This window comes from Panthera leo, chromosome D2, assembly GCF_018350215.1.
Source record: "Panthera leo isolate Ple1 chromosome D2, P.leo_Ple1_pat1.1, whole genome shotgun sequence".
NCBI lineage: Eukaryota > Metazoa > Chordata > Mammalia > Carnivora > Felidae > Panthera > Panthera leo.
In genome coordinates, this window is record NC_056689.1 from 61830719 (window position 1) to 61845305 (window position 14587).

A 14587-nucleotide genomic window follows, 5' to 3' on the forward strand; every position below is an offset into this window, starting at 1 on the left:
TTTATGTGTCACGCTGGTTCTCAACCATGATTTTTTTAAAGAAAATTTTAACTGTTTAATAGGCAATATATTCAAAGGTTTCAAAATTGAAAAACAATGCTGTGAAATCTCCTTTCTGTCTCCATTCCCCAACCACCACTTCCCAAAGCCAATCAGTGTAATTAATACCTTTAATATCCTTTCAGATGTCTTTTAGAACATATGAGCAAATTTTTATGCAATCATAATTTTTAACATAAACTGGAGCATAATACATTATATCATGCACCTTGCTTTTCCTTCGTGACCATAGATCTTGAGGTTCCTTCCACATTGTGGCGTAAAGATTTTCTCACTCTGCATAATATTTCACGTTTTCCTTATGTATCGTTTATACACCATGATTTATCCAGTCCTCTGTTGATTGTTATTAGGTTGCTTTTACACACAGTGCTGCCATGAATAACTTCATGTGTGAGGTGCTTTGCACAGAATCACCCAGAACTTTGATGTCTTGCCATGTCATGCCACCATCAACTATAGCATGTTAAAAATCTCCTGAGGGACATGTGGGTGGCTCAGTTGGTTAAGCATGTGACTCTTGATTTCAGCTCAGGTCATGATCTCACGGTTTGTGATTGGAGTCCTGCATCAGGCTCTGTGCTCTGACAGTGTGGAGGCTACTTGGGATTCTCTCTCTACCCCTCCCCTGCACGTGTACTCTCTCTCTCTCTCAAAATTAATAAATAAATTTTAAATCACTTGAATAAGAGACAATATAGCAAAGTTTGCAAATTGACCACTTCAACATAATCTCTAAAGGATTCAAAACTTTCCCTGTACAATAATAGTATAATTTTTGTCCAGTGGCATTCTAAATATGCTTTCTTACACAGATGAACGAGTAGAGCAGGATGTGCACACCAGGGCCCGGTTTAGCTGTGGACCCGCAGGAGTGTGATATGTAGGTAGCTGCAAGGCTTCAGGTGTGTGGGGTGGAACCCTGGGTAAGAATCACTGACCTCATCGAAGTAGACTGACAACCAGGACAACGTGGTCTCAAAACCTAGAAAAGGACCCTGCACGTTTTTGGAAGAAGAAACTATTTTCACTTTCCCAATGGAAATCAGAAAATGGCAGCAGTATTGGTAATGTTGAGGTTGGTCTGCAAGGGATGAGGAAGAACTCTCCCTTCTGCTCTCTCGGGATCACTTGAAGAGTTGGGTGGGGGGCAGCAGCAACCAGCCCAGAGTCACTCCAGGCCAGGGAGATAGGGGTAATAATCCCTAGGTTTCCATGGCAATTCACTATTTCCAAAGCATTTTTGCATATACCCTCTCACCGGCTCTCATCAGAATCACAGAGGATGAGGGCATGGAAGGGTTCCCTAATTTTACAGATGAGCATCTGAAGCTCAGTGAAGGTCAGTGAGTCTCCTGGACACACAACTAAGTGGTGACAGAGCTGGGCAGCAGCTCATCTACAGTGTCCAGGTCCCATGCTCATTTTGTGCAGGTCTCAGTCTACTGGTTGGTGTTTCCTCCCCTGGAGACTCAAACCCTCAGCATATAAAAACACCAGTAAAATGTTAAAGCCAGTACTACAACCAGTGGTGAATAAGCTATGAGTTAATTGACCTAAGAAAGAAGTTCAATTCCTTCCCTGAGGGCTTTTGTTCCTTATATGAGATCAAGATAAACATCCCCAAGATTTAAAAAAAAGAAAAAAAAAGATTGTTTACCAAAGTGTGAACATCTCGGATACACAGAATTCCACCTTTAGCTATTGTTGTGATCCACAATCCATGCGGAGACAGAGAGACCATGCCAGGTCCGTAGTGCTTGCTTTGCACCTTTTGGTATGGCTTAAGAATGCAAATACCGCTATGTTCCTGCCAATCAAAGAACATGATTCCATTGTAGAAAAGAACAGGAGAGTGGTACCTAAGGGTCTGCAGTTGTGCATATACGGTCAGATTCAAATCTGCAAATGCTGTCCATGGGAGTGAACTGATACACCACTTTTCTTGCACCACATTTTCATCTGTTTGTAAATTAACATTTGTTCTAACCAACTAAGAAAAGTCATGATGCGTTAGCTGCAATTAAAGATCCCAGCCTACACTGACAATATTTCTTTTTTACTGATCCTTTTCACACACACCCATGCTCAAGACAATTAAATGAATCAGTATTCTCTCATGTACTCCCACCTCCAAGCCCCTACACATACTGTGACTTTTGTCTGCAATGCCCTTGTCCACCCCATTCCCACCAGTCCTGTCCCCTCTCTACCTCAACAACCTCCACCTCATGTCAAAATTGTACACAATATTTCTCCGTGTCTAAATATGACCTATTCTTCAAAGGCCAGTTCAGATATTACTTCCGTGATGTCTCATACCTCGCTGACAGTGGCTTCCCTGGGAGAGGAGGGTTTAGAGAGTAAGTGTGGTAGATAATCTGGGCCAGTGAGTGTACCAGGAGTGATACGATAGAGAGAGGTTTGAAAAGAGTGTGATACAAGGATGGCAAAAACAGTTTATCTATTTTGTGCAATTTTGGTTATGGCTTAGGTGCAAAGTTCCATGGAAAACCATAGACCCTGGAGCCCCCCGATACCTGTGGAGTACATGCTCTAATGTACTAGAGCATTAGATGCTCTAACGCTACACTGTTTTTAAACACACGAAGTCAATAGAGTTGCCTGCATGTTTATGTGATGAGTAGGATGTGTGCGGCACAAGTATGAGGTTGCTCAAATGTATTTATGATGGATTAACAAATAATGCTCATAATGTATCTGATTCGAGAAAATTATGTTAGTGTAATAAAGCCATTTGTTAACTGAACTGTAATGTTAAAGCATGGATCGTGTGTAATTAACACAACGTGTCAATCATGATCGCTAAGACAAATAATAGCACGCTTAAGTTTTGGCATACTTTTTCAGGAAGACGGTAGCTGCAGATGTATGGCACTTGGTTACAGAAGCCATATACTTGGTGACGCTGATAGTCCAACACGGCAGAGGACAGGGTGTGTTCTATCTCATACAGGAACTTAGCAATGAGTTCATCTCTCAGCCTCCCTCTTTCATCAGCAAAGCTTGTAGAAACTGTAAGATGTGAGGAAGAAAGGACGTCATTTGTACCATACAGTGATTTTATTTTTTAATCATTATGAATAACTATGAAAAGCAAAATAAAAAATTCAAATGCCCAATTAATGTTGCAGAGGCTATTAGGAGACAAAAAATGATTTAAAACAACACAGATCCACTAGAACTACTCGAGTATTAAGTGACTGAGAGTAAAATATCTTTTATAAGGCCTTGGTTAATTTAATCAATTAGGTAGAGACATATTAAAAGATACTCATGATGGTCTAGAGAGTCTTAATTAAGACACAAGAGTACTTTGAGGTTTTCAGCTCTCTCAGACTCTGTAATTATGTATTTACAAAATAGCTACCCAGATATATTTGTTATCTAAAACAAAGAGTGTCTATTTCATCAGGCTTCTTTATCCAAAAAGCTTTCTTTATAATTTCATCAGTGAAAGCTACTACACAGTAAGCTATCTGAATTTAACTATGTATATTTAAAGCTACAGAACAAGAGGTATCACAAAATGACATATCGATCTGACAAAAGCACCCGTTGATCCTGATCTTCTTCTCCGGGAAGAAGATACATTCATATGAATGACAAGGACTTGAGGAAAGTCCACACTTCACATCATTTAGCAGGCACATCAGTTTCACTTTGTAAGATGTATAAAAGATGGCCATTTTACTTCTTTACATGTTAAGAGGGAAAAAATGCAATCATTAGAGAAAAGAAAGGAAGAAAGAGTGGGGAGGGAGAAAGGGACGGAGGAAGAAAAGGAAGGAAGAAAGGAAGGAAGGAAGGAAGGAAGGGAAGGAGGAAGGGAGGGAGGGAGGGAGGGAGGAAGGAAGGAAGGAGGAGGGAAGGGAGGAAGGAAGGAAGGAAGGAAGGAGGAGGGAAGGGAGGAAGGAAGGAAGGAAGGAAGGAAAGTAGGAAGGAAGGAAAGAAGGAAGGAAGGAAGGAAGGCGAGAAAACAAGCTAAACAACTACTCATCTGGGTTGCTTGCTTTTTCTTTACCTTGTGGTAGTGTTGTAGGCAGAGTAAATATTTCCAATCTGCTTCTTCCTGTTTCCGGAAGTGGCGAAAGCACCATCACTTCTACTATGTCTGTTTCCAAAAGAGACACTGTGGATATTTGTAAAATGTCTTTGCCCACCTCTGAAAGCAAACAGAAATCATCATAAGTTTAAAGAATCTTTTATCATCTCAAGTAAGATATCACATTATAGGATTACCTTCAGTAAACCTTTAGATTTCAATTTATTTATTGCATTTTTAAAGTGACCTTTATTTTTCTTTAAATTTATTTATTTTGAAAGAGAGGGAGAGAGAGTGTGTACAAGCCGGGGAGGGGGGCAGAGAGAGAGGCAGAGAGAGAGAATCCACAGCAAGCTTGGAGTGTACACTTAAAGTGATCTTTAAACGTAAGTGATGGGGGGTGGTGCTTGGGTGGCTCAGTCAGTAAGGGTCCCACTCTTGATTTGGGCTCAGGTCATGATCTCAGAGTTTGTGGGATCAAGCCCCATGTTGGGATCTGTGCTCAGAGCCTGTTGTAGATTTTCTCTCTCTCCCTCTCTCTCTCTCTGCCCCTCCTCTGCTCATGCTCTCTCTCTCTCAAAATAAATAAATAAACTTAAAAACTATACAGAAGTTATGGGGACATTTTTGATGAACGATGAGGGATTCTCATGACTGGATATCTGGGTTGATAGATTCAAGCCAGCTCAGTTGGGCTGATCTTCCTTCCCTGTCAGGGAAGCCTCTGGAGTTTGCCATGTACACCCCACTCAGCAGCACCTGCTTGCTCTGGCCCCTTCATTGTCCACTGTGGCCTGTTTGCCCACTCTTGGTATTGGATAAACTCCCAGTGTTCTCTGAATCTGTAGTCAAGATATTGTGGGTATGGTGGAAATACCCATGACTTTATGAGTTTGCTTCTCTGGAAATCAGGCCTCTGAAAGGTGGCATGCCTGGGACACATCTTCAGTTCTTTCCAGAGTCACTACTCCCTCTTTCCACAGAACAGGGGCTGTTCTGTATGTGTCCACTTTCTCAGGCCCCCAGGATCAGCCCCTCCCCTCAGGTGGTCAGCTGGTGGTCTTTCGTCTGACAACAAAGAAGACCAAAGACATCTGATACAAAGTGGACCTTAATATTCTTTAAAAAAAAAAGTTATGTATTTATTTTGAGAGAGAGAGAGCATGAGAGCACGAGTAGGGGAGCGGCAGAGAGAAAGGGAGAGAGGGAATCCCAAGTAGGCTCTGCGCTGTCAGCACAGAGCCCAATGTGGGGCTGGATCCACACACTGTGAGATCATGACCCGAGTCAAAATCAAGAGTTGGATGCTTAACCGACCAAACCATCCAGGTGCCCTGACCTCAATGTTCTTATTCAGAAGATATTTTTGTATCAATAAAATGCAATCCTTTACATCTCTGATTTTGAGCCCAGGTCACCAATCTCCTACTAGACCATGTGCTCTCAGGGCCTCGTTTTATTTTCTTGTGTCTTTTATTGGTTTCTTCTATTCAGCTCTCAAGACTACCCAATCTTCAGATTGTGACCTTGCTGCAGCCCTGCTTCCCCACCATAGTTGTCCAATTTTATTTTTCTGTTGCAAACTTCTTAAAACAGAAGTTGCTATTTATGGACTTCGTTTTCTGACCACCACGCCCTCCCTAACCTCTTTGTCCCTCTATTCCAAGGCAGTAGCTCTCCCAGCAGTTACCCGCTGATGGGCCCATGCAGAAGGGCTTCATCCCAGCCCTCACTGCACTCAAGTTTCTGCCAGGCCACACCCTCATCAGCCTTCCTCTTTCAAGCTCTTTCTGGAGTGGGGACTCCCAGTGCTCTCATTACACTGGCCTGTCCTCAGTTGTCTTCATTGCCTCATCTTCCTCTGTCCATAACTGCAATGGAAGTTGCTTTTCCCGTCCCACACTTTAACCAGATATGTTAAAAAATGGAACATTTAAGCAGGATGTGCATCCACTGCGAGGTGAGCCATAGGTCCTACCACAGTCCATGTCTTCGAATTTACATATTTAGCTTATCCATTTGGCCTCATTAAGCAATTGGTATTTCCCTCTACTCTGTCTTCTTTTCTTTTTTAATTTTTTTAATGTTTATTTATTTTTGAGACAGAGAGAGACAGAGCATGAATGGGGGAGGGTCAGAGAGAGGGAGACACAGAATCTGAAGCAGGCTCCAGGCTCTAAGCTGTCAGTACAGAGCCTGACATGGGGCTTGAACTCTATGAACCGTGAGATCATGACCTGAGCCGAAGTCGGATGCTCAACCTACTGAGCCACCCAGGCACCCCTATTCTATCTTCTTAAGCCTTCCCATCAGCTTCCGCAATTTCAAGATCAGGATGCTATCATTAAGACTTGAACTACAAATCTCCATTTCCAAACATTAGCTAAATATCCCCAAATAGCTTATTAGCTTCAAATCTACACAAATCTCGTCAGCTCACGCTATCCCTCAACCTCTCTAATTTCCTTTTTTTCTTGAGTTTTTGCTTCATTTGATGACATCATAAACTTCCACCATCCAGGCTAGAAATTTTGGAGTCGTGCTGATCCTCCCCTCTCACATTTGATGGGACACCAAAGTCCTGCCAATCTCCTCACTCAGAGCTGTCCCCTCCTTTCTCTTTCTATGACTGCTGCATGGTGTGTGCACTCTGGATAAGAGCATGAGCCTCAAGACAGACTTCCTGGATTTGGGTCCCGGCTCCACCACTATCCAATCGCATGACTCTGAATGAGTACTTCGCCTCACTGTGCCTCAATTGCCTCATCTGTAAATTGGGATAGTAATAGTCTCTACCCCATAAAAGTTGTCTGGAATGATTAAATGAATTAACACATGCCAAGTTCTTAGAACGCGATCATATGGCAGAGAATACCTCGATAAATGTCGGCTATTGTTATGATTACTGTCACCTCTTGCCTGGACTACTAGACTTGTTCCCTAACTCCTCTTTTTTATTCCATTCTCTTGCCTTTCAGCTCCATCCTTCACACTGGTGGCAGAGTCATCCTCCAAAGTCAAATCATACCAGGCCCATCTTGAAAACCTCAGAGGATGTCCCAGACTCCTTGCAATGATATTCAAGACCCTCATCTTCTTCAGGACTTCATTGCCATGATCATCATTAAGTAAACTCTTCTGTTTACCTATTATACCAGACTGCTGGCCATTCCAAGTGCCTTTACTCAGACTTCTCTCCTGAGCTGGAAAACTAATATACCCCATCCCCCACTACTTAAATCCTCAGAGAACTCTCCCCCAACCCTCTGCACCTCCTTATCTGGTCTCCACTCCTTTCCTCACACTTGGCAGAGTTAATTGCTTCTTCCTCTGAGACTACACAGCACTCTGCTTATTCCTCCACCACGAAATTGTCTCCTTGACCTTTTCATGCCCCCACTGACCTAGGTTCAGTATTTTAGACCTAGTAGTCACTCACTAATCTTAAAAAGTTAATGAATAAATTAAAAATGTGTTTGGGTAAAAATATACCAGAAAGGAAAGTATTAGTTCTTACTACTTATCACATAACTGCTACCTCACCTTCCAGGTCTGTGGTTTACCTGGGCATGTGGATGACATTACTGAAAAACCCAGATATCATTTTGTTTAAAGAGGAAATATTAAAGATGCATGTACTAAAACTTTCTTTAGCTATCTCTATTAAATAGAGATCAAGTATTTTAAAATATATTTCAAGGATAAACCAATGAAACTACTTTTTGTGATAACATTAGAAATATCTAGCATTATATATAATGTATATAATATACATACATATTATATATGTGTACAATATATGTATAATATATATAAAATCTGACATGAGAAATATCTAAATTAATCCATTAATTTAGTTAAGAAAGTTTATTTAGCTCAACTACGTGCCAAGCAGAGGTACCAAAAACCCTTGAAACATGATGTGGGAATTCTCTTACATAACTTACAGCAGTTATTTAAATGTTTCCTTTATAGAAAATACACTAGAGCCCCATCTTCACAACCTTAAATTCTTTGGAATAAAGTGACCAGTCTTTTCATTAATTAATTGCCAATTAATTAACATTCCATGTTGTACCTACGAATCCAAGGATCTGAAACAAGCTTGATGGATTGGCATTGATGATGAAGACGCATCCTTCTGATGTTCCAACTAATAGATATATCCCTCGCTGGTCATAACTAGGGAAGAAGAAATCTGAGGCTCAGATTTTGCTTGTTTCACCAGTAAGATGGTAAACAAACTTATTGACTGACAGTGTGGAAATACATTCAAAACCAGTCATTCTTATGGTTTGTGATTTTTAATATTATCCCATCTTATAAAAAGCCAAGTGATTACAGGTAAATACAATCATTACATTCTAGGTTAATGTTATCTCCAAACTGCAGCTTAAAAGCGCACAGTCGAGAAGATGCAGTGGTGTTTCATCATAAGTAAGTGAAATATGACACCAGAGCTTTCTTGGTATTGCAGGTGGAAATAAACAATTCTCAAACTAGTGATCACTGTGACATCTAGTGCCTGGCAGGAGGAGGAAGAATGTAGTGAGATGTTTCTGTACCTTCTTCAAATTCGAAAAATGGGAAAATAGAAATTATAATAAGAGAAAAGGATCTGAGAAAGAGGAGGCGGCAAAAGTATAAATGGAGTGAGGTTACAGCTCCTTTCCCCCTGAGCTGGAGGGAGCCATGAGCACAATGCAGCAGGTGGAAACCTGCCTCCTCCAGGCACGAGTTAGGCAATCCTTTAAAGCTTCTCTTAACTTCTCTGAGCCTAAATCCTCTCATTTGTGGAACAGGAACAAACACAATACCATTCTGACTGCTGTAGTGAGGTTCACATTCACATACAATGTATGACAGCACCTCAAACTGTAAAGCAGGGCACCAATGTCACTTCTTATTAATACTTACCATTCTGATAAATTAACAAAAGAAAGAACAATAACATACAAGTCTAAATCCAATGTCTCTATGCTGTCTTCTAAAAAGTATTACTTCAAAAGATTTGAAATCATCTAAATGCCCATCGATATACACTTTTGGAGCACCTGGGTGGCTCCCTTGGTTAAGTGACTCTTGATTTAGGCTCAGGTCATGATGTTACTGTTGTAAGATCGAGCCCCACATCAGGCTCTGCACTGGGCATGGAACCTGCTTAAGATTCTCTCTCTCCCTCTCCCTCTGCCCCTCCCCTGCTTGCGTGCTCTCTCTCTCTCTCTCTCTCAAAACAAAACAAAACCCCAAAGAACTCAGTCTTTAAAAATGATAGTATATTGGGTATTTACCCAAAAAATACAAAAACACTAATTCAAAGGGATACATGCACCCCTAAATTTATTACAGCATTATCTATAATAGCCAAATTATGGAAACAACCCAAGTGTCTATCAACTGATGAATGGATAAAGAAGATGTGGTGTGTATGTATGTATGTATGTATATATATATAATGGAATATTACTCAGCCATAAAAAAGAATGAAATCTTGCCATTTGCAACAACATGGATGGAGCTAGAGAGTATAATGCTAAGTGAAATAAGTCAGTCAGAGACAAATACCAAATGATTTCACTTATATGTGGAATTTAAGAAACAAAACAAATGAGTAAAGGAAAAAAAAGAGAGAGAGAGAAAGAGAGACAAACCAAGAAATAGACTCTTTAACTATGCAGAACAAACTGATGGTTACCAGAGGGGAGGTGGGCGGGGGGGGGGGGGGGGGGAATCAGTGAAACAGGTGAAGGGGATTAAAAGGACACTTATCATGATGAGCACTGAGTAATGTGTAGAACTGTTGAAACACTATATTGCACACCTGAAACGAATCTAACACTGTATGTTAACAATACTGGAATTAAAATTAAAAAGTTTTAAATGATGGTATATTTATATCATGGAATACTATGTACCATAAAACAGAATAAGGAAGGTCTTCATGTGTGGATAGAAAACATTGTCCAAAATATACCATTAAGTGGAAAAAAAAATGAGGTATAGAACATTGTATACAGTTTGCTACCCATTAAAAGCAAAGGCGTTTAAATCAAAACTTGAAAAAAATAAAAACGAAGGCAGTGACTCTGGACCCCCACTACCTGGGTTCAAATCCTGACATTTGCTATTTACTACCTGTGCAATATTAAGCAAATTATTTAACACATTGTGCCTAATGTTCCTCCCCCGTAATGGAGACAATAAGAGTATCCATCTCATACAACAAAGCACATACCACATTCTAAGTGCTTGATAATTATTTGTGTAATTAAAAGGAAGAACTTACTTGTGGGTTTTTTTTTTGTTTGTTTGTTTGTTTGTTTGTTTTGCTTATTTATGGATAGAATATCTCTGGAAAGAAGACATGAGAAACTGGTAACAGGCTGCCTCCAGGGAGGACAACTGAGTGTTTGGGAACAAGAGTGGGAGCCTTTTCACGATGCACCCCTCTGTACTTTTTGAATAGTGACCTGAGTCAGTGTATTAATTTTTGAAACAAAACATGTAAAACTTAAAATTAAAAGAAATTATGGCTTCACTGTAATTCTCGACAGACAGTCCTAACAATGCTGCTGCCAGAAGCAGGAAGTACTTACAGCAGGTGCTGCACAGACCATTCGGAGGGAAAGACCTTGTAAATTGCCCGAGGGGTCTCAGGATCTCTGACATCCAGGAAATGGATGGAGCCCTCCTGGGTGCCCACAGCAGCAGAGAAGGAGGAGGGAGAGGAAGCCAGAACCGTCGCCTGTTTAAAATAACCCCAGAGGCTTAATTTCCCTGTGCCAGAACACAAAGCCTGCTCTACTACACATAAGAATCTACAGTTTATTTGAAAAGCCCTCAAAATGAGGACCTTGGCAAGTGTTGTATGATATTACAAATTACACATGCAGCATTCCTGAGCTAATAGATAGCCTAAGTTACAGGAATCTGTACGTCTTATTCTTTAATCCTAAAGTTAGCATCACAAAAATATAAAGAGATTTCTTGAGCTTTAAACCATGGCGTCATTTATATCCCTAAAGGATTATGAAATGATTATACCAATAATAATAAAAAAATAAAATAAATTTAAAATACATTCCTAGCACTTTTGGACATCTTTCTGGAATGTTAGTGATTTTTTTTTTTAATCAGCATTCATCTGTTGGCTGATGGTAGATGCTGGTATGATGGAGGAAGACTTAAGAAAATAACCATATCACTGCACCATATATTCAGTAACCAAAGACATGCATCACAGATTCCTGCTTACCTCACAGTCACCTACAGAATATGAGGTCTAGGGGAGTAAATCTGCTTTCATGACGCTGAAGCAATCAGATTCATTCCTCTATAATTATACCTTGTAGGCTGTTTTGAATACGATCATAGAACGTTAGAAATAGAAAAGACTTTAAGAGATAATCATTTGGTAGAACAGAAAATGGAGGCCAAGAAAAATGTAGCAATTTGCTTCAGGATCCCATAGCTGGCGACAAAGATGAGAACTCATTAGAGTGTACAGTTGTCCAACCAAGCATGTCTTTATTTTATTTTTAAAGGTGAATTTTCCAAGGTTGAGTCTTTATAGTGGTATCTCAGTGTGAAACTGGAAACGAAATAGTGAGGGTTTTTCTTTTTTTCTTTTTTTCAACTAAAAGTCTTTACGGGATCTGTGTGTGTGTGTGTGTGTGTGTGTGTGTGTGTGTGTTCTCAAAATAATCAGTTGAAATTATCGTCCATTCCCGGGCAATAGTCGGCCAGGTTAAAAATATACAGCAATATCTGGAGGGGTCTTCTGTTCCTTAGCAAGTGCCATCAAGGGAAGCTGCTAGTGTCCAGACATCCTCCCATCCCAGTGCTGGGCCGGGGTCTCTGCCTAAAATGTTCATGGGGAACACAGTCCCGGGCACAGGCAGGAGACCTGGCCTCAGTATTGCTGGGTCAGTGCACTTACCACTTCCCCACAAGGCAGCAGTATTGTTCAGGAAGGAGCAACCACCAGATGTCCCCAGTGCAGGCTGAACCATATGAGTGTGCCATGCCTGGTTTGGAGTTCAGTGAACATTTGTCAAATTAACTGTGAAAGCTATTTGAATGTCTCCCCTCTGGTTGGGCGAAGGAGAGATCTGGTACAGAAAGCAAGCCTTCTCACGGTGCCTCTATCTCTCTTTAGCCAAGAAGAACAAGGTAAGCCCTGATTAGAGAGACTCTCAGGTAGGTTGTTAACCACTTGTATGTCTCTCATTTGTAAAAGGAGATGTGATGAACTTGAAGATCTCTTCAAGCTCTAGTAATTCTAACAGAAATAAATACATATGAGCTCTTGTCACTAGAACATGCAGTCTACTCACATTTCAGTCTTTTAGGTAAGAATTTTTAGGTTTATTTGTTGGGGTGAGTTTTATATATCCCATTGAATTACGTGCCTTTGCATCTTATAATCCCTCTTATGTGAGGTGTGATGTTTCCTCTTGTCTTATAATTGAGATTTTAATTTTATAAAGGGGAAGGACTGTAACCTCCCTACCTACTACCAAGATCCATATCTTATCTAGAACTGTAGAATACATCAAATGATGATTTCAGGGAGAAATAGCATTGCCATTGTTTCTTGGTCCTTTTAAGTTTTAGAAATGTTATTTTATGTAAAATGTACTATGAACATAGCAGAAATACTGGGATCACCTTGTGGTGAGTGTTGTGAGCAATTGTGGTTTGCCACTCAGCATCCATACACCTTCCTTCTGGAAAATTTCTGGAATATCTACTGAGAAACCATCTCTCCTATTTTGGAGGTTCAGTGAAACAGATCTGACTCCCATTTTCAAGGCTAAGCTTAAGTCAATTAGCATTTCTCATTCCTCTGTCCACAGTGACTAGTTCAGGGATGTTATTAAGACATTAGAAAATGGGGTGCATGAGTGCCTCAGTGAGTTGAGCAGCTGACTCTTGATTTCAGCTCAAGTCATGATCTCGCAGTTCATGAGATCAAGCCTCACGTCAGGCTCTGTGCTGACAGTGTGGAGCCTGCTTGGGATTCTCTCTCCCTCTCTCTTTGGCCCTCCCCTCTTACTTTCTCTCTATAACACAATAAATAAATAAATTTTAAAAAAAGACATTAGAAGACATTTAGCCTTGGGGAAAGGAGAAGCTTCTTTTCTCTTCCTCCTCCCACTGGAGGAGGCTTTCTTCCTTGATGGTCTGACACCCATGAGGCTGACACCTGTGGCATTTGGGTACCACTAAAAGATGCCTAGGGTGAAACTAAAGATATAGAGAAAAAAACCAAGATCCTTGATAATATCATTTGAGTTGCTGGACGGAACCACATCTGAGGCCGGACAAGTTCTATACTTTACAGTCAATTAAGCCAACACTTCCCACTTCCTTAATTTTGGCTCAAGCTGGTTAGAGTAGCAATTTTCTTTCATTTCTAACTGACCTCCTTGAGGTTAGATGGGGCGATTTAACTAGTTATGGCCGAGGGCGGTGACTCATTTCTGAGTAAAAACACCTAAGTGCTACTTCCAGACCCTCAAACACTCCCTTCCCATACCATGGCATTGAGGAGCTATGAGTCAGCCTCCCTCAGCCTGGCTCCCTGAGAGAGAGACTGTGTGGAGCAGAGACCCTGCCAAACCACAGGGAACTTACAGCGTGAGTGAGATATAAACCACGAGGACCTCAGCAACAATTGCCACCACAGACAATGTTGGTATACACCAATACCGTACCTTATATTCTATCTTCCGGGCTGCGGAATATACTTTATACACCGGAATTACTCTACATACAGAGGGTAAAAATGCCCTACTGGCATGTGTAACAAGTATTTCCATAGACTATTGACATGTAAATATGAAAACATAGATTAGATTAGAATTCAATATTTTAATCCATTTCTAAGCCACACTTACTGGGGTATTCAGACAAATCCTGCTGGCACAAGTACCATCTTCTAAACACCAAACACAAACTTCCCCTGAATGTGTGAGTGTCTGTAAAAGAAAGAAAAATAAAACCCTAAACAGAAAACAAGACTCTGTTATAGAATCATATTCTAAATCCCTTTTTAGTATGTCAATGACTTGGATGACTTACTATAATACTTCATTTTACTTGTATGGATTATGACGACAATCACAACACCAGTACTTCTGATTTAAACAAAAATTAAATTACCTTTAATACAATTTAAGTAACACATAATAACTATTTAGGATCAGAAAAGTGAAATCAAAAATTTTTTTCCATGTAGCATAATCACTTAGAAATTCAACAGGATTATCGCTTAAGGAGTAAAGCTAGAAACAAGAAATTATACATTTTTAAAACTAATAGATTTTGCTTTTAAGACCAGTTTCAGTACTATAGAAATTTTGAGCAGAAAGTACAAAGTTGCCCTTACCCTCCCCCCACCAGATACATAAAATTTCCTCTATTATTATCTTGCCTTCAGTGTAGTACATTTGTTAC

General features: G+C 40.3%; 1 protein-coding gene across 2 annotated transcripts in view; it reads right to left on the reverse strand.

The window, feature by feature from the left end:
* Positions 1-14587, reverse strand: part of CFAP43 (cilia and flagella associated protein 43) — a 125102-nt gene that overhangs the window by 62806 nt on the left and 47709 nt on the right. For both annotated transcript variants that reach the window (XM_042908543.1, XM_042908544.1), the window contains exons 10-15: positions 14029-14109; positions 10723-10871; positions 8205-8308; positions 4106-4246; positions 2924-3096; positions 1721-1870 (exon numbers count right to left, since the gene is read on the reverse strand). In XM_042908543.1, the coding sequence (XP_042764477.1) occupies positions 1721-1870; positions 2924-3096; positions 4106-4246; positions 8205-8308; positions 10723-10871; positions 14029-14109 (798 nt within the window). The remainder of the gene's footprint in view (positions 1-1720; positions 1871-2923; positions 3097-4105; positions 4247-8204; positions 8309-10722; positions 10872-14028; positions 14110-14587) is intronic.